Source organism: Delphinapterus leucas, chromosome 17 (assembly GCF_059928025.1).
Source record: "Delphinapterus leucas isolate spDelLeu-1000000601 "Yukka" chromosome 17, BTC_Dleu_Yukka2, whole genome shotgun sequence".
Taxonomy (NCBI): domain Eukaryota; kingdom Metazoa; phylum Chordata; class Mammalia; order Artiodactyla; family Monodontidae; genus Delphinapterus; species Delphinapterus leucas.
In genome coordinates, this window is record NC_143145.1 from 82,811,260 (window position 1) to 82,831,642 (window position 20,383).

General features: G+C 43.5%; 1 protein-coding gene across 1 annotated transcript; it reads left to right on the forward strand.

The window, feature by feature from the left end:
• The first annotated feature begins 225 nt into the window (after nucleotides 1-225).
• LYPLA1 (lysophospholipase 1) lies at nucleotides 226-19,297 on the forward strand. The gene is made up of 9 exons (XM_022556807.3): nucleotides 226-395; nucleotides 1,186-1,217; nucleotides 6,755-6,820; nucleotides 8,645-8,692; nucleotides 10,273-10,343; nucleotides 12,700-12,773; nucleotides 14,365-14,466; nucleotides 15,783-15,959; nucleotides 17,538-19,297. Exons 1-9 carry the CDS (start codon nucleotides 327-329, stop codon nucleotides 17,589-17,591), a joined length of 693 nt encoding a protein of 230 aa, XP_022412515.1. The 5' UTR covers nucleotides 226-326; the 3' UTR covers nucleotides 17,592-19,297.
• Nucleotides 19,298-20,383: the final 1,086 nt, after the last annotated feature.

Sequence of the window (20,383 nt, forward strand, 5' to 3'; positions counted from 1 at the left end):
GGTCGGGAGTGACCGCGCGACCCCGCCCCCCAGACCGGCCGCCCGCACTGAGCACGCGCGGCCCACGGGCCGGAGGTCAGCTCGGGCCGCCCTCTGCAGCGGCCAGCGCGGCGTCGGGCGGCCGGGCACTGTGACGCGCGGGGCGACCGGCGGGGCGGGGCGGGGCGGGGCGGGGCGGGGACGGCGCGGCGCAGCGCGGCGCGGGCGCGCACGCGCCTGAGCGCGCGCCCGTGGGCGGGCCGGCCTCGGCGCATGCACCCCCTTGGGCAGCGGCCAGGCGCCCGCTCCGCTTTCCGCTTCCGACGCGCGGTCGGTGGAGCTGGTGTATGTGCGGCAATAACATGTCGGCTCCGCTGCCCGCCATCGTGCCCGCCGTCCGGAAGGCCACCGCCGTGGTGAGTACGGCGCTGGGGGCCTCGCGAGGGGTCGCGTCGCGGGCCGGTGGGCGGCGGGCCGGGGCTGGGACGGGGCGTGCGGTCCGGGGGGTCGGGCGCGGTGGTGGGCGCCGCCTGGCCGGGCTGTGTGCGGAGGGGGCGGGGTCGCGGCGGGCGGGCGGGCGGCCCCGAGACCCAGCGCCCCCGGCCCCGCATCCCCCGGGCCCTGCGCGCGGATCCGCCCCGGGAACCGGAGGCGCCCGCTTGAGTGGACGGCGCCCCAACTCCAGGTGGCTCTGGAGCACGTTGCTGCCTTGTCTGTGCATGAGGGAGATGCCTTGATTGTGTCACCATGCACCCCTGTCCTCAGTTAAAGAAGTTTGAAGATTTAGTGTCCTTTTCGATCAGAGGTGCTGTTCCTTAGGAAACTTGTGCGTGAGGATCTCAAACTTACTTTTAGCCGCCGGAAAGCTCCCTTTTGGGATGGAGAAATTCTACTGTACGCGTGAGAACTTTCATGGTTTGACCTGAAAGGGACAAAACGATTTTTCTTGGAATGTGATCATTTGCCCAGAAGCCTGTCTAACTGGGACCTCTTTAAGTGCTAAAATCCCACGTTAATTATCTTAGGAGCTGCACCGAGAGACGTTAAGTGCTTTTGCCCCTTACGCGAGGTCTGTAGAGATTGATTAACTTGCTGAAGGTAGTGTTCTGTGATTCCGGCCTCCACCTTAACTGGGGCGCTGGAGTGTGTAACATTCCGCTGGGTTTATTTAGGCATTGCTTACTCATTGTTCCTCTTCCGTTCTAGGTGATTTTCCTTCATGGACTGGGAGACACAGGGTAGGTACCATTGTTAGTACCTTAATGAAACGGGTCATGCAACTCTACACGAGCAAAGAATTCTAGGATTGTATAAAAATAGATTGATAGTCATATTTCGTACAGTCCAGTCATGAGATAGAATCCTTTCTTTTTTTGAAAACCCCCAGAATTTTCCCCTCATCCTCTTGTTTTGTCATTCTTCACCTCCTCTGTCTGGAACATATTAAAACTGCAAACTCCTCCTTGAGTTGCCGTGGGTAGTGGATACCAGAGATGGGAGGTATGTTTGTAGAGATGCAAGTGACAACTTTCCAGAGGAGGTAAAATTTCAGGGCAGGGTGAGAAGAACTAGTTGATTTTGATAAGTGAGATAATAGCAATGTGAACATTCTGAATGAGAGCTCCGATGTTCCCTTAAAAGAAAAAAATCAGTTGAAGGGCAGGGAATGCAGCTCAAAGATTTGTTTGGAGACTTATCAAACACATTCTGTTGTGCTAACTGTAGCCACATGGTTTATCTTTCACTCAGTCTCTTTCTATACTGAGAGCTTTTTAAAATTTAAATCAGTTATCTGTTTGAAACTTCGATCAAATTATTGTTATAACATTGTTACAAAATTGAAGAATTAGAGGAAAAGTGAAGATAAATTTTGATAAGATAGCCAAGAAACTATTAAATCTTTGCAAGGAGGCACTGGGCCAGATTAATTCTTGAAAGTGATTCCTAATATCCTTTTATGCCTCCCAAGTAGAGGTACATGACACATGCCTTGCATGGAGTTATGGAAAAGGTTATAGGACTGTTTCTGGCCATCAGGTAGTCCTATGAAAAGGACAGACTTACTTTACTATTTATTTATTTTTCTAAACAGAGGTTTTAGAGGAGCTCTGTTTTATCACCAAACCCTTCTTGATGCTGAGACCCAGGGAGGATCTAGCTCACCTGTAACTTTCCCAATAAAGAGAGCTTCAGGGTCTGAAGAATCAGTCCAGGGGGTAAAATCTTCAGTTGTAGAAAGATTCTCTGTGGACCCCAGTTTAGCCAGATTCTTTAGACCAAAGTTAAGAGTGAAAGTGATGAAAAAAATGAACAATGTGAGATTAAAAACACCAAGAGCAGCCATGACATCTTGACTAAGAATTAAGTTTATATAAAGAATTAGAGGTCTCCAGTTCTGACAGTATTTACTTTGGGGGATGGCACCAAAGAAAGCTGACACTAGATTGCTTCCATGAGCACATGACGAAATTCAGAACCAGCCGATCTGACAAGTGGCAATTCAATGTTTGAGTTACTTTTTGGAAGACTAAAGTTCTTTTGTCAGGTTACCGTAGAGGATGATAGGGATTAAGCGACTCAGCTATGAAAATGGGCAGCTTTGCCTTTCTTGGTTAAGGTTCTTTTTGCAGGACCAGCCAAGGTGTGCTGTCTGGGAACTTGGGTCTTGCAGTCTGTGTTCTCATGAAAAGTCTCTGATGGCCAAATAAGATTGGGGGACCCTGTATAATTCTATATTTTCTCAATTCTAATATGTCATTTCCCCCATATTTTTATGTTACTGAGATGGGTATCATCTTACGATATGTGTGTTTATTGTGGTGGTGATTTTTTTTTTTTTATAAAAGGCTTTTTTTCAGTGGTGCCACTTAGATTTTATCTTAGTGTCTAGGAAATACGATACGGCATATTCTCCTCTAGAAGATTTACTGGGTATGCACTAGCATGTTTAAAGCTCTGGAAAGTTCTGCAGGAAACACATCTGACCACAAAATTGCTTCTATGCATAACATGTATAATAAAATGTATTAGTTCAAACTATATTGCATAAGATCAGTTTTCCTTCCAAAATAAAAACAGCTTGTCTTATGATTATGAAAATGTTACATTTGTCTTGTAAAAAAAAATTCAAATACAAATATGCTTGAGAAGAGAGTGAAAAACAGTTGAACAACCCAGAGATACATATTTATTTTTGATAGCATTTTAAAACTGTTTTATTTTGAAATGCTTTCAAATTTATAGAAGGGTTGCAAGAATAAAACAGATTCCTTAAAACCTTCTACTCAGATTCACTGATCTCTATCGAATATGTTACTGTGTTTGCCAAAACTTGGGAGAATAAATTGCCGATGCCATGATTCTTTATTTCCAGACTTCAACATGTATCTCCTAAGAACAAGCAGAGTCTCTTACATAACCACAGAAAATTACCAAATTCAGGAGATTCAGCGCCATTTAACATTGTTATCCGGTCTAGTCTGTCGTCTAACAGACCTTGGCAGCTGCCCCAGTCGTGTCCTTTGCAGTAATCCTGTCCGCCTGCACTTCCATCCCAGCCGCACTGCGCTGAGCTGCTGTAGCTCTTCAGTCTCTTTTAATCTGGAACAGTCCCTCGGCTCTTTGGCGTTCGTGACATGGACGTTTCTGCAGGGATCAGGCTGGTCCAGCCATGGTGTAACCATCAATCAGGCCGTTAACACTGATCTGAAGCTACCATCACATCCACCAGCCCCACTTGCGTTTCCCTGGGTTGACCCAGTGGTGTCCTTTATGGGTCAGGATCTCAAGTTAGATTGAGCTGTCACGTCTCCTGAGGCTCCTTCAGTCCTGAGCAGTCCATTTTCTTGTCTTTGGTGACCTTGACACTCTTCCCCTATGGGCCAGTTCCTAGGTAGGATGTCCCTCAGTTTGGGTTTATATGACGTCTCCCTTTCGGCAGGGACACCGCAGAGGTTGCTGTGGTGGTCCTGGGACCGCACTGTGTTGATTTTTGTGCCTTTGCTGATGATACTGTGTTTCGTTATCTGGTTAAGGTAGTGTCTGCCAGGTTTCTCCACAGTAAAATTAATAAATATAATTGCACTTAAGAAGTGTTTTGTGGGGAGATACTTTGATTTTATGAAAATATCTGTTTCTCACCAATTTTTCACCTGTGGATTTAGCACCCATTAACGATTGCTGTCTGGATCTATTATTGTGATGGTTGCCAAATAATGCTCTTTTAAAAAATTCCTTCATTTGGTATTTATTTGTTGGCAGTCTACAGTATTATTTTCAATCCTCTCCTTATTTGACCTCTCAGTAAGATCTGACCCACTTAACCACTTCTGCCTTTGAAACTTTGTTTTGTAAACTTTTACAACGTGGACTAGAAAAATCTCACACAGATGGGCAATACAGACCAGTGACGCCTGGAATATACGGAGGGGAGGGAGGGGTTTCCATGAAGAGGGCCTGGCTTTCTCCTTCCCCGCTCCCCTTCGTCAGAGCTGTGCTTTCCGGTGTCACGGTCAGCTGTGAGGGGAGGGGGTGTTCCCACGCAAGAAACATGACTATGGGTGGGGCACCTGGGGGGAGGCAGGTCCCAACCTGCACTGCTGGCCCAGAGCTGCCAGAGCTGAAGCCAGCTTTCTCGCGGAATTACGAATACGGGGAGGGGGACGACTAGGAAGAACCCTGTGGTGTTGGGCTGGAATCGAGGAACCAGTGTACCCAGACTTTTTAACAAGTTCCCAGACGGCACCACATTTTCGAAAACCACTGGACTGAATGAACTGTTTGAGGCCACACTTCTAGATAGAGACAGAGCTGGGGCTAGAACCCAAGATTCCTACTCGTTTATTATTTACTAAAGTATTTTCCTTTGTTGCTTGTGCTTTTGTCTTCACATCTAAAAAACCATTGCCACGTCCAAGGTCATAAAGATTTTCGCATGTTTTCTTCTAGGAGTTTTATAGTTTGATCTCCTACATTTAGGTCTTTGCTATATTCTGAGTTAATTTTTGTACATGGTGTGAGGTAGGAGTCTAGCTTCATCCTGTTGCACGTGGGTTTCCACTTATTCCAGTTACTTTTGTTGAAAAGACTATTCCTTCCCCATTGATTTGTTTTGGCACCCTGTTCAGAAATAAACTGACCATAAATGTGAGGGTTTATTTCTGTATTCTCAAATCTATTTCATTGATTTGTATGTCTTTTCAGTGTCACAATCTTTATTACTGTTGCTTTGTAGTAACTTGAAATTGGGAAGTGTGAGTCCTCCAACAATATTTTTTTTCAAGATCGGCTACTCTGGGTCTCTTGAGTGTCCAAATGAATTTTAGAGTTAGCTTGTCAGTTTCTGCAAAGCCAGCTGTGATTCTCGTAGAGATTGCATTGACTGTGGTCCATTTGGGGAGCACTTCCATCTGAAGAATATTAAGTCTTCCAGAACGCAGGATGTCTATTATATAGATCTTCTTTCATTTCTTTCAGCATGTTTTGTACTTTTCACACTAAAGTCTCACATACACACACACACGAACCCACATGGAAACACACATATGCACATGCATGCACCCATATATAACTTATAGAATAGTGCCTGACTCAGTGCAGTGTTACATAAGTGTTAATGTTCATAATGTTATTAATTTTTCTGTATTTCCTTAACACTTTGGGGGAAGGTGGATTAAAATAGAGAAGTAGTTAATAGAAAAGCATTTAACATTTATTTCAAAACTATTTAATCCAAAAAGGTCTTAAGTTACCTTTATTTTACCCTCTAATAGAGGTAATATGTGGAAAGTATCAGGTGTAATGTCAAGTGTAAAGACACAGGGAGCTGTATGTATGTGTAGTATGATCCCATTCTTGTGAAATCTGTATCTATTTCTCAAGTGATATGCATGGAAAAAGTTGGAAGGAAATATGTAGAAAGATTAACTGTTTATTTCTGGCCAGAAGGATTTTGATGACGTCTCATATTCTGTTTTGAACATATATATGTACATATATGCATAAGGAGAGAATGTTAATTAAAGTTACTTTTTCAACTTCTTTTTTTGGCTGCGTTAGGTCTTCGTTGCTGTGCGCGGGCTTTCTCTAGTTGTGGCGAGCGGGGGCTACTCTTCCTTGCGGTGTGTGGGTTTCTTATTGCGGTGGCTTCTCTTGTTGTGGAGCACGGGCTCCAGGCGTGCCGGGCTTCAGTAGTTGCGGCACGTGGGCTCAGTAGTTGTGGCTCGCAGGCTCTAGAGCACAGGCTCAGTAGTTGTGCCGCACGGGCTTAGTTGTTCCGTGGCATGTGGGATCTTCCCGGACCAGGGCTTGAACCCGCGTCCCCTGCATTGGCAGGCAGATTCTTAACCACTGCGCCACCAGGGAAGTCCCATAAGGTTGTTATTTTTAATGGTGTAGTAAGCATGGAGAAATATCAGACTGCTGCTTTACTTTACTCCTCTGAGAATTTTTTCTTCATATAAAATGAATTATATCATCTGTCTTGCCTACTTTGTTAGGCACATTGTTGGGAAGTTATAAAGAGATTAAAAAATGTATTTTATAAATTATAAAGCCCAGTGAAGTATATGCAAGAGAAAACACTGCTCTTCAGGAATCACGAGAGATCATTTTTATCCGCAGGTGAAGCTGAAATCATAAGCTTTGGGTTGTTGCTAGGTTGGTAGTGGTCTTTTAAGGGGTTGAAATTTATCCTCACAGATTTACTCTTCTGTTATTAACTTACTGGAATTTAAAGCAATATCTAATGGCGTTATTCATATGGTTTCTCCACCAGGCATGGGTGGGCAGAAGCCTTTGCGGGTATCAGAAGCGCCCACATCAAATACATCTGCCCGCACGCGTAAGTATTTTCAGTTTTCAGGCTTGGGATTCAGAGTCTGGAGAGGAACAATCGTGATAGCTTTACTTTTCCAGCAAAGCATTTGAATATAATTAATTTTTATCTTTTAAATGTTCAGCTTCAAAATAAAGATTAGTAAGTTCTGTGAAACTAAAATGTGTCCTAGTTACGTTGAATTTTTTTCTTATCTTTTTTGTTGAGAAATTTAAAATAATGCTCTCTTGGAGATCAGTTGAACTCACAGCCAGAAAAATTTTTGTAGACATACAAGTGCCTGTTAAGTTCTCAGGACATCCATGAGCTGTCTCTGAAGGGGATTTACCTATCAGGTTCGGGAGAAATCTCTACTACCTTGAAAACACGCCTAAATTTGATCAGTTAGAGGCAATGTGATACAGCGTGGAAAGAGCACAGACTCTGGAGACTGTTAGGTTTGGTTTTGAATTCTGAAGACATTTGTTCGTGTCAGAAAGAAACTAGTAAGTTTTGAGCAAACTCAGAAAATCACTAAGATGAACAAGTCTTAGGTCAAAGTGTGCTGAGAAACAGTAGCCATGGAGAAACAGGTGGGGTGAGATACATGCTGATAGCTTAGTAATTCATCCTTGGAAGTGGTCGTAGCAGCAGAGTCGATAAATGTGAAAGAGGAAAAATACGAGATTATGTAAGAAAACATCCCCCCTCTTTTTATCCTGAAGGGGTTGCGGTGTCCTTATTAATCTGACTCATGCCAGAGACAGAATTCTTTTTTTTTTTTTCTTTATTGGAGTATAATTGCTTTAAAATGGTGTGTTAGTTTCTGCTTTATAACAAAGTGAATCAGCTATACGTATACATATGTCCCCATATCCCCTCCCTCTTGCGTCTCCCTCCCACCCTCCCTATCCCACCCCTCTAGGTGGTGACAAAGCACCGAGCTGATCTCCCTGTGCTATGCGGCTGCTTCCCGCTAGCTATCTATTTTACATTTGGTAGTGTATATATGTCCATGCCACTCTCTCACTATGTCCCAGCCTCCCCTTCCCACCTGTGTCCTCAAGTCTGTTCTCTGTGTCTGCAAGACAGAATTCTTGATGGTGTTGGAATTTCTGCTACACTGTTATTGGCTCCAAGATTGAATTTAGTTTAAGGCTATTTCCCAACCTAGGGAAGTTTATGTTTTCATGGAAATTTTGCTAAGATTTTGTGACCTCTAAGGTAAACTTGTTTCATGAGTCAGGAGGATGGTGGTGAGATGTAGTTAGAGTGTATTTGTTTTTCTTTCCTTTTGTACCTAGCTGCATTCAGGTTGTCCAGCAAGTTTTTCATCACAGAATTGAGTTGGGTATAATGGACACTTAGGCAAGACTTATATTTCCCTTATTTATTTAGAGGTCTCTTAAACAAGCAGGTACATAGCTAAGAACTAGAAAATAAGCAAAAATGTAATTTGAGCCTATGGGAATTGATGCCACCATTCCTGTGCAGTAAGTTGCTTGTATCCTTAGCCCCTTAGTCAGAGTCTCAGAAATTTCCATCTGTCTTGGTTACTGTTTTCCTTCTTGTGTCTGGTTTGAAAGTATCAAATAAAGATGTTGAAGAAGGAAGATGTTTATTCGCCAAGCTTAGTCCATTCCAGCTGCGGCTCTGTCTTGAGAACCATTTGGAGGGTGTGGAGAACAGAATTGTGCAGGTGTACGTGCAGTGAAGCAGCTCATCTATTCAAATTGTAGCATTCAACTTTGTGAGAGCCTCAAGCACTCATCTTCAGTTGATGGAATTTATCAGGTTTTGTACTTCGGTATACTATACTTATTTTTCCTTTTCTTTTTCTTCCCCATGTAGACCGGTTATGCCTGTAACATTAAATATGAACATGGCCATGCCTTCTTGGTAAGTAAGACTTCACTTATTCAATAAGAACTTCTTACTTATACTTTTTTTTAAAATCAGAAGTGCTTTTGCATATAGCAATTTTTAATTAATTATTTTTAAGTTGCAAAGTTATATAAATTTAACCTTTATTCGACTATTTCAGGTTTTATATGTTAGATTTGGGGTAAATCTTAAGGAGCTCAAGGAGCTGCACCAACAGGTAGAGAAACAGGAGAGAGTGGGTGGATAGAGATACCGCAGAGAGCACCTCTCACTGCTTGATAAACCTTTGTTGATTTCAGTACCCAAACGTGTTCGTGCGCCCGTGTGGCATCCACCCTGGTGAAGCCGCGGCCTCTCCACCTCCCACCTTCTTGCCTTCCTGGAGAGCTGGCCAGTTTTTAAGGAAAGCAATTCCTGTTGAGCCCTCTCAAGACATTCATGATGTCAGGCATTCCCTGTATGCTTTACAGTCGGTTCCTTGTTCTCTGAGCCACTTACAGACCATGCTTTCTTCCTGCTGCTCTGAGACTCTGCCGTCAGGTCTGTTCAAAACTGATGACTTTGACCCCTGATTTCTATTTCCCTTTCCCCTCTAGCTCCTGCCACCGTCTTACCTTTCAGGTGACTGTGGCATCCAATGTCAGTGACCCATTCACAAGCCTTGACCGGCTTGTCACTTCCTGGACTCTTCTCTTTCCGCTGACGTTTTCCTCTCTCAGCTTCAGGCACCCACAGCATCCCCTGGGCTTTGTCGTCTGGAACTGTTCCATCTCTGAAGGCGCTTACTTCAGACCTGACTGTCGAGCGTAGTTGTTCCCCCTGTGAGTTTGCTCCCCCGTCTCTGCACTGCCTGTTGAGGCCTCGTGGGGACTCCAGCCTGTCGCCACCTTGTCCTCTGCTTGTTCCCACTCACCTCTGACCCACCCTGCACCTTCGTTTTTATCTGCTGGACATTGCTTGGCAACTTTTACAGGTTCCTGCCTACCTTGACCTTTGATTCTTCCACCTTCCCTCTCTGGCAGAATTCCTATCCAGAAGCAAAGTTTCTACCTCACGTTGCTCGAGACCATAGTGGAAGCACCGAGCGGGTAGCAAGGTAGTCGGGGCCAAAGGAGGGCCGCCCAGCCTCCGGTTTGAGGTCGCTGCAGTGCGTGGTGACGGGTTTTGCAGAATGTGGATGGAGGTGGCCTGTGTGCAGTAGGTGTGGGCCGTGCGTGCGCAGGTGCCGTGGTGAAGTAGCTGTTTCTGGACGGCTGACTTACGATGCACTAGGAGGGAAGTGAGGGGCTGGAGTTTATTCCAAAGATCTTAGGGCTGTGGTTTGAGACTCCTGTCAGGTGTCAGGTTGGACTAGGTCATTCTCCAGGTGTTTCTACCTTAAAATTATGTGGTACTGTGACTTTTTAATACAATCTGTATCTAGTTGGTGTGAGGGGAACTTACAGGATGTCACATTCACGCATTTAAGTTGACCGTTTGGCCTCCAGAGACAGTTTTTTTTGTTTTTTGTTTTTAATATTTATTTATTTATTTTGGCCGTGCCGGGTCTTAGTTGTGGCATGTGGAATCTTTTAGAATTTTGCCTTATTTTCCAGGTTTGACATCATTGGGCTCTCACCGGATTCACAGGAAGACGAAACTGGAGTTAAACAGGCAGCAGAACGTGGTAAGTAAGGGAAGTTTTATAGTAGATTCAGTCGTGCTGTTGTTGTTGATGAAATAGTACATACTATCTAAACGCAGGTGGTGCTGTCCTTCCTTTCTGAGGGCTCACTCTCTTGTTTGACTCGTTAATTATGGCCCGTGAAGGTGAGGCGTGTGGGGAGGAACGGCACTTGTCAGGCTTGAGTGCTGTCGGATGCGTCGTTTTGCTTTGATTGACGTAGGCCAGTGGAGAAATTCGCAGCATGTTTGATGGCTGTGGCCAGTTATGGTCATTAAAGAGATTTGAAATAAGGACATAGATAAGGCTACAAATGATGTCATGATATATAATGAAAATTATGGTAATGGTTAGTTTTAGTGAGGGGCCCCTGCTCGAACACTACTGGACCTGCCAGGCGATTCCTATAAATCATCTCACTGGGCACTCCTGTAACGGTATGAGCTCTGCTTTGCAGGGTCTCCAGCCATGTCCTCGCTTATGAACATGGTAACCCCGCTTACTTGTGGGGTGAAAGCATAAAGAACACTAACTTATCGGGAGAAGTCTGGTTTTAGCCCATGCCCAGAAGCACGTGTGTCTTTGACTCGTATGTACTGCAACATTGACAAGTAGACAGCGCGGTGGCCAGGCTGGCCTCCCTCATGACCTGGGTGATGACGCCGTGGCCTCGATGCAACAGGCCTGGCTGTGAGGCGTTCGTTACAGACGTGAGGTGATAGGTACCCAGGGAACCTTGCACGGTCTTCCTATTTTTACATTTGTTGGAAATTTTCAGAACTCGTTTAAAAACCAAAACCGGTAGGTAGGTTCCTTTTTAAAAATCTTTTTATTTTTTAGAAGAACTCTTAACTTTAAGACAGGGAAGATGCATTCAAAACATATTGGATATTAAGGAATGTCAAACCAAGGACACTGACTTTTAGGATCATCGAAAAGTGGATCAAAGCTACACTCCTAGAGCTAGGGTTTTGTCAACATATAATAGAGCCCATGTCGGGTCTGGGGGTGGGTTGTCAGACCCCGGGAACATAGGGAGGGTGGGCCTTGTGGAGCAGACGGCCAGGCCCAGTGGGTTGCAGGGTGAAAGTCCCTTCCCCGGGTAGGGTTGGCCCGTGGCATTCTTCGTGTCTGACGTGATGTCTGATTGGAGAGAATCGGGTTGAGACCCAGAGTTAGGAATGAGGGGTGTCTCCATTTGGGGCCGGGAAGATGTGCCCGTGAACAAAGAAGAAAGGGCTTGGGGTGCGTCCAGGGCTTGGAATCAGGACCCGTCACTCCACAGTTGACTGCGGTCACCATACCTGGTTTAACTTTATCTCAGCGCTTGGTGTAACCAGAGGAGTGAAGCCATTTGAAACGGAGGGAAAGTGGCCCCAGCTCCCTGCCCCTCCCCAGCGCAGGGCTGCTGCTGCCCACCTGCGTCTCCTTTCCCGCCCAGGCCCTGCGGTTCCCCCTCAATAAAGCCTCAGGCTTCTCAACAAGGCTTTCACCTCTCTACTCCTCTCCTCTTCTCTAGCCCGTTTTCCACACACTCATCAGGGTACCCCTTGCTTTTCAGCCTATTCTAACTAAGAACTAAATTTATACAAAAAGAAAAAAACGTTTAATTTGGGCTTTGGGGTTTTTGCAGTGTTCTAATAAAAGCAGGTTTTTGGTAAAAAGGAAATATAAAGTTGGCAAGTTTCATCTTAAGAAGATGAAACTTACACATATGTCAAAAATGAGAGGAGATAAATTTGTAAAAGGTGCAGTTATAAAAAACATAGTATTATAAAGAAAAAGGAAATTCTAGGAGTTAATCAAGTAATACAGTTAATGATGCATGTCAGAGTATTTTGCAGAAACAAAAGAATTCATTTGATTTTTCTCCCGCATTGTTTATTGGCTATAGGGAAAAGTATACTGTGTCTTTTTTTCTTTTTTTTTAAATAATATAGTGAACTGTTTAAACACCGTCAGTCACAAACCATGTAAACTACTTAACTACCTACGATTTTAAAATAACAGCTTTTAGGTACAAATGCTTATGGTTCATTGAAGAGAAAGAACTGTAAAATGTATATGAGCAGAATGGACCATGGATAAAGGACTATCCATATCCATCTGTTGATGAGAGAAAAAACTTGTTTACAGATTATGCAACAAATAATTGAACAGTTTAAGTAACAGCTGCAAAATCTGAGTTTTTGAAAATCCATTCTAGTTTTGTATTTTAATAGAGTGCTCCAAGTCTTTCACTTGTTTTGACCTTTAATGTACTTTGTGCTTTTCTGTTATTAATTTTTTTCCTATTTAAATTATATCAGTGGACTTAACTTTAAAAGTATTGGTGATTTAACTTTTATGTTATTTTTAGTAAAAGCTTTGATAGACCAAGAGGTGAAGAATGGCATTCCTTCTAACAGAATTATTTTGGGAGGATTTTCTCAGGTAAGATAAAAGTTTGTGTGATATGTCAGCGTCATCAGTATATTTATCTAGAAGCCTGTAGTTTCAATCATTTTTCTATGGAGGAGTCCTGTTTTTAGAAGATGTTATAGAATCTGATATATTGCTTACTGTTAATGCTGAATTAAGTTTGAATGGACCAGAAATAATGATTGATTAATTAGAGAGTATGTCATGCTCTTTTCCTTTTTTAGTTTTCTCTCTTCAGTGATAGCTTTCATCCTATAGATTATGTCTTGAAAGTCAATTTTTTAAGGAAACTGATTGGAACCTGGAATGTATTTTTCTAAAATAACTAGTACACATGCAGTTAGGCCTGAGTTAACACTCTGTACCTCTCTGAACGAAACTCTGCCTAAACGCAGGTGTAAGTCCCCTTCCCAGGAGCAGATGGGCAATGGAATAAAAAGGTCGAAGACAGGAGAATTCCTTCCCTCTGTTTGTCACAGATTCCCAGTGGTTGAGCCCTGCAGACTTCCCTGTAATCCCGGTGGGGTGAGATCAGGGTAGGGACTCCCACAAAGCGACCCCAGCACAGGGGCTGTGCCGGCCGCTTCCTGACCGCCACTGCATCTGTCCTGGTCCCTGGGTTGGGGGTGCTTCAGCCTCACCCCATGTTCAAGGATCCCTCAGTGGTTCCCGTTCTTGAGTAGATGGTGGGGTCGTCCTTGGGAGGGGAGCAGAGTCAGTCTTGGTAACAGCACGGGTCAGGGGGCACGCAGGCCCCAGCATACGGGTGTTGTGAGCCGGCGGCCAGTGCTCCAGAGGTGTCCGCCGCGGGCTTCTTCTCGTGAGTTCTTGTTTTGGAAAGTAATACCAGTTAAGACCGGATTTTGGTGCCATGTGTTTGCTGACAAGGAGATAGTTACTCTAGGGCACTTCCCTCGTGGCCCACTGCTTAAGACTCCGCGCTCCCACTGCAGGGCACTTCCCTCGTGGCCCACTGCTTAAGACTCCGCGCTCCCACTGCAGGGCACTTCCCTCGTGGCCCACTGCTTAAGACTCCGCGCTCCCACTGCAGGGCACTTCCCTCGTGGCCCACTGCTTAAGACTCCGCGCTCCCACTGCAGGGCACTTCCCTCGTGGCCCACTGCTTAAGACTCCGCGCTCCCACTGCAGGGCACTTCCCTCGTGGCCCACTGCTTAAGACTCTGCGCTCCCACTGCAGGGCACTTCCCTCGTGGCCCACTGCTTAAGACTCCTTGCTCCCACTGCAGGGGGTGTGGGTTGGATCCCCGGTTGGGGAACTAAGATCCCACATGATGCATGGTGCAGCCAAAACAAAGAAAATAGTAACTGTAAGTTCGGAACTTCCGTACGGCATTGTCAGGGCAGCAGCGGGCTCTGCTGTTGGCTGGTTGGGCAGTCGCTGTGGTCTCATGACGGTCTTCACCATGGAGAGTCAGGTCCTGTGGACGCGGCGGGGCGTGCATGTGTTTCTACCAGTTTGCCTATTGTATTGGGCATCAGCCACCCGCTTCGATTTTTTTATGAATGGTGTTGATAACAAGAATCACTCCCGTTGCTGCCGGCAGAAGTTGTGTCCCACTGACTTTCCGTGTTGTCTTTCCAGGGAGGAGCTTTATCTCTGTACACAGCACTGACCACACAGCAGAAGCTGGCCGGCGTCACCGCTCTCAGCTGCTGGCTGCCCCTGCGGGCTTCCTTTCCACAGGTGCCTGACCCACGCCTGCAGCGCGGTATCACTGAGCTGAGGGATGGCAGACGATGTTCAGGACACCGTCACGTTATGATTATTAATAAATTTAATTTTTTTAAAGCAGTTTCAGGTTCACAACAAATTGAGCACCAAGTACAGAAGGTGTCCATATACCCGCGTCCCCGTCCACGCACAGCTCCCCCATCAGCATCCCACAGCACAGGACGCATTTGTTATAACCAGTGAACCTACCGTGACACGTCAGTGTCACTCAAGGCCCGTAGTCTACATCAGTCATCCGTTTTTAAAAAGAACTGCCGTAGACTTCTGTGATGTACTCTCGCTAGGCTTTACCTGTATACCGCACTGTCTCTACCGTGGGTTGCATGGAATAGAATAAGAAATGAGCCCTTAAAAAGAGAAAGGAAGAAAGGGAGGGAGAGGGAAGGAGGAAGGAAGTCCTTACTGTCATAAATTCTATATTTGAAGTCTTTGGTACATTTTAAGATACATATCAAAATTAGGGCTATTCTTTACACATAGAAATGATGTTTTTGAATGCCCAGTATGTTCATTGCTTGGTGGCAGAATTCTAGTGTAGAATATAATTTCTAAATACTCAACAGTATAAAGCAATATATAGTACACATGGGGGATGCGGGCGTTATTTTATTTTCAAATTCATCCTTAAACCTAGGGGGTTTTTCTTATCACTATATAGTAACCCTTCGGTGTCTTGCACATAGTAAGTGCTGTTTATTAACTTTCTTATTCAAATCAAGTAAGAGGGACTTCCCTGGTGGCGCAGTGGTTAAGAATCCGCCTGCCAATGCAGGGGACACGGGTTCAGTCCCTGGTCCAGGAAGATCCCACGTGCCGCGGAGCAGCTAAGCCCGTGCGCTCGCTGCAACTAGAGAAAGCCCGCATGCAGCAGCGAAGACCCAACGCGGACAAAAATAAAAATTAATTAATTAAGTAAGTAATTAAATACACATTCTTAAAAAAAAATAAAATGAAAGAATCAAATAAGAGCTGCAAAGAACATGACTCAGCTAAAACATACGTCTTGTGTCCAGCCACCCGAACATATGGTTAGGGTACAGTGTGTTTCAAGGAACTGATTCATTAGGAAAACATACAGTACAAGGCAGGGTAATCATATGTCCTATAAAAGTCTAAATAAAGAGATGGGGGGGTATAAGGATGGGAGGAATTTTATTTCTGTGGCCAAAGATAACCTATAGCGTGAGCAAGCACATGTTGTATGTGCCGAGCATAATGCTCCACACACTTGGATAAATGATCCTATAGTCCTGTTCTGTTTTCTGCAGGGTCCTATCAGTGGTGTGAATAGAGACATTTCTATTCTTCAGTGCCATGGAGATTTGGATCCTTTAGTTCCCCTAATGTTTGGTTCTCTTACTGCTGAAAGGCTAAAGACATTGGTAAACCCAACCAATGTAACCTTCAAAACCTATGGAGGCATGATGCACAGTTCATGTCAACAGGTAAGTGTTTGGAAGCAGTGATTATAGGGACACGTCTGCAACTGTTTGCATGTGATATTTTTAAGATAAATAACATTTGACTGCTTGGGGATTTAAAGAAGTTAATTAATGAATTCACATTGAACCATAGGTTAGTAGGACTTAGATCAAAGTTTATGCAACTTAATTCAACAGACATTCACTAATTTCTTATTACATGTAAACACTGTAAATAATTCAAGGACAAATAAAATCATTTCTTTGTTAAAGCCTAAAGTAGTTTACTTAAAATGAAAATTTTGAATAGGGAGAAGGATATATATCCAAGTAACTATATAGAAAGCAGAATGTGATATGTGTTATATTAGAAGTCTTTTAAAAGTGCTCTGAAAAACTGAGACGGGTGATCGTAAGAATGAGGGTTGTCAGGATAGGTTTGGAGGCTTGAAAAGGACTAGAATAAAAATCAATTGCTAAGCATTGAGACAGTCCAAGTTAACATTTTTTGCACCTGTCAGCCTGGCGAAATCATTTGCTTTGGGACAGAGAAGGCAGGTAGTAATATGACTTATCCAGAAAGACGGGGAACCTGGGATTCTAGGCGTTACTGAGAACATAGTTGAGCCCCTGATGATGCATTGAATCCAGAAAGGGCGACATGCCGGGTACCAGGAGGGAGGGGCTGAAGGTCCAGACCAGTGGTTTTCAAAGCACACCCGCCCCCCGCCGGAGCTTAACAAACACACAGATGCCAGGACTCCAGACTCGGTGCCTCTGAGTCAGCACATTGAGGCTTCAAGGGGCAGACGCAGGCGGCTGTGTGTGTGTGGATGAGACTGTTCACCACACTGGAGAACACTGGACGGACGGTTCGGGGCAGGAAGGGACAGGAGATGGGGCTGGAGGAGGTGGGGTCGCAGTGGGGGCCACATGGCGGGTGAGACAGGCCACTGCCGTGCCGTGCCTTCTTTCCCGAGTGAGGAGGTGATGCGGGTGAAGGTTCCTGCGTGCTCCTGTGTGGGTCTAGCGGTGGCAGCAGGAGATGTGTTTGAGGGAAGTGAGAAAGCTGGGCCAGACGCGGGAGGTGTCGAGCAGTTTCCTCTGTGGTGGATTCACCTCTGCGTCTCTCCAGGCCTGCCTTGGGGACCTGCTCCCCTCAGCCTCAGCTGGCTGGTTGTGTGTGAATCCTTTGGAAAGGCACAAAGCATCTGGTACTGTTGATTTCGCATCTCATTCTAATGAGGGAGTGTTAGAAGCTGGGCACGGACACTTGGTTGATGGCAGTTGTGTACATACCAAGTCTTCTCTGTGTAGTTATTGTCACTTTTAGACCCCCTTCCTCTCCCCCTGCCACCCGCAGTGTTTTATTTTGTTCAAGCAGTGCAAATGCAGACCATTTTCATAGGACTTCATAATACGTGAGAGTGATCATTGAATTACGATAATAATCATCGTGGGAAATGTTTTCTAATTTCTATCGGTGCCTCATTTCTTTTTCACCACTTTTTATATAATTGTAGTAAAAATGTGGTTTTAGTTAGTGGTATTTAATTTCTGATTTGTGTAACTGCATATTAATAATCCCTTTATTTCAAACAGGAAATGATGGATATCAAGCAGTTCATTGATAAACTCTTACCTCCTATTGATTGACGTCACTAAGAGGCCTTGTGGAGAAGTGCACACCAGCATCATTGTCATAGAGTATAAAGTTTTTTCTGTGCCCGATCTTGAAACCTCTGATGTTTGCAGTGTTAAAATGTTTTGCAAATACACACCAATGACACAGACTAAATAAATCTCCTCATGGGAAATTTATGATCTTTTAAGTTTCTATGTATGTATTTGTATAACATGATCCAGAATATATTAGTATTAAAATAGGTGAAGCAGCTAGCTTCTTTCTCTCATATGTAATTCAGCAAAATAGTAAAATACTGTAACCAGATTTTTTATTACATCACTTGAAAATTATTAGTATGCTTAATGAAAACCTGTTCAGGTATAAATGAGCAGTTAAGACATAAAAAGTCTATGCGTGCTGTGACTTAAGACTCTGGACTTATTCCCAAATTACTTAGTCACCATGCAGTATCTGTATTTTTATATATGTGTTCATATGTACTTAATGATTATAATGCATAATAAGAATGAGGTGTTATTACATTATTCCTAATAATAGGGATAATGCTTCTAAGTGTCAATAAAAAGAAATATTGCTGTCTTCAATTAATGGCCCTCTTATTTTGGGGACCAGGTTTTTCTTTCCTAAATATAATTTCTATTTAATACTCTTTTTTCCTCTCTAGAAAAGAAAAGTGTTCTTTCTTCTTTTTTATCCTTCATAACAGACCAAATATTGCCTACTTGCCATGGACGTCTGCTGTCAGTACGTGCTGTAATTTGACATTCTGAATCACAGACGTGACGGCACTGAAAGTGTATTTATACTGGTAGAAAGAAGCCAGGCATCCCTTCAAAGTTTCTACACTACTTCTTAAACTGGACCTTTGTCTGCAGCTTAGGCCTGCAGAGTTACAGGTAACGAGGATAATTCTGTGGTTGTATTTTTCTGTAATTAACTGAAAGAATAATTAGGTCATATTCTAGTATGTTCCGAAATATTTAAGACTGATCTTACAAACTGTAATTTCTAAGATGATTTGTTCTAAGATGATTCTCCTCATAGCGTAGAGTTTTAGTTTACTTATTTTGCACATATGTTTGAAACCGACTGCTGTAGGAAATAAACAATCCATTTGAAAAATTTGCTTTACTTTTATCTGCCAGTGGACTTATTTGAAATTTTCACTGTAGTCAGAGAGGATCTTTTTAAGTTAGTTTCTGTGCAAACATGAAAGTAGCAATTATTTGATTTTAAATAGATTTTTCAGATTATTGGTTAACATTATTTGAAAACAAGTTTATGGGTAATAAAAGTTAGTCAGAACTCAGTACATATGGTGTAGTTACCACCCAGTTTAATATGTAGCAAAAATGTACGCCTGATATTTCTGAACTGTTGTTAATTTTTCTGCTGTATTCCAACCAACTAGAACACCGTTAGGAACGCATCTTTATAAATGGGTGCTACTTGATGATGGAAATGATTTCGTATGGACAGTGTAGGACGTTAATAATGAAGCCATACGTTTATGTCTGGATTTACAGTTTTTAAACAATCATTTACTAAGTCATTTTGCTTTTATCTTGAAGAATGTAAACTGTTGTTTCACTTACACAAATCAGCAAGATCTAATTTATGGCAAGAAATATATTCCATTGAAATGTGCTGTAATGTGGGAAAATGTAAATCTTTTTCACGGTTTCTATCAATGTGAAATAAAATGTAATTCTGACTTTTCTGTGACTGGCTCTTTGGAATATGATTTTTAACATCTGCGTTTCCTTGGAATGGCTGTCTGTAAGGAAAAGGAGGAAAGCGACCGTGTAATCCCAGGAACACACATTGAGAGGGAAGTTTGATGGTGGTGTGGCCCCCGCCTGGCTCTCTCCAGGCGGGGCCCAGGCTTCCTATTCCTCAGTGTTATTAACAAGCTGAACAAATCTTCAGTTTGATTTTCAGTGTTCCTAACCTATTTAAGAAGTTTGGTGTTTCGCTCTGTCTTTTCCTTCCATGTAGTATTCATGGGATTTTTAAAAATTCGTGTCATAAATCAGTTATCCAAGTAGTTTCTTCTCCTTTTATCTCACTGCTGATTTCTAACTCTTCCCAGGAAGGAATCCCGTCTGTTCTGCCTCTTAAGCAGTCCTTCAGCTTCTGCTTTTGAATAAAGTGACAGCTCCCCTTTTTGTGAGGCTGCTTGTTCCATTTTGGGGTAGCCCTCGTGGTAAGAGAGTTCGGTACTGTAATGCTCTCGTCAGCTTCAGCTCTTTTTTAGATTCATCCTTCTTCACAGCAGCATCATATTTCACGTGATAATCTTTGATTTCATCATCCTTTTGAAACTCTTGGTTCACAGTCAGATGCGGTCGGAGCATGGTATTGTTTACGTCTGTCGACAGGTAACGACAGTGTCTATGTATGTGAGTCATTGGGAGGTTTGCCTACTGCTGAAGTCCTTCTTATTGCTACTTTTTAGAAGTAGATACACGACACCCTCCTAACAACATACCATTTTATTCGTAAAATTTACTAAAACGTGAAAATTTGTTTATTCGTTAAGTACTTAATATATTCCAGGCAGGCACTGTACTGTCCTTTACTCATATAATCTTCACATCAACCTTAGCTTCATTTTACAGAAGAGGAAACTGATCCCTGGAGAGATGAACTGTTTGCCTGTGGTTACAGAGCTATTATGTGTAAGAGCCAGGGTTCAAAATGATGTGCCTTAATTACTTTGTGGTCCCCTGCCTTGCCCTGTGCCCCGTGAGGTAATTTAAATGCTTCTAAACATAAATAAATGAATAACTAAATAAAT

Coding starts and splice junctions, on each gene's coding strand:
- LYPLA1 (XM_022556807.3), top strand. CDS start 327: ATGTGCGGCAATAACATGTCGGCTCCGCTGCCCGCCATCGTGCCCGCC. Junction 10,344..12,699: donor TAAACAGGCAGCAGAACGTG/GTAAGTAAGGGA, acceptor TGTTATTTTTAG/TAAAAGCTTTGATAGACCAA. Junction 12,774..14,364: donor TTTTGGGAGGATTTTCTCAG/GTAAGATAAAAG, acceptor TTGTCTTTCCAG/GGAGGAGCTTTATCTCTGTA.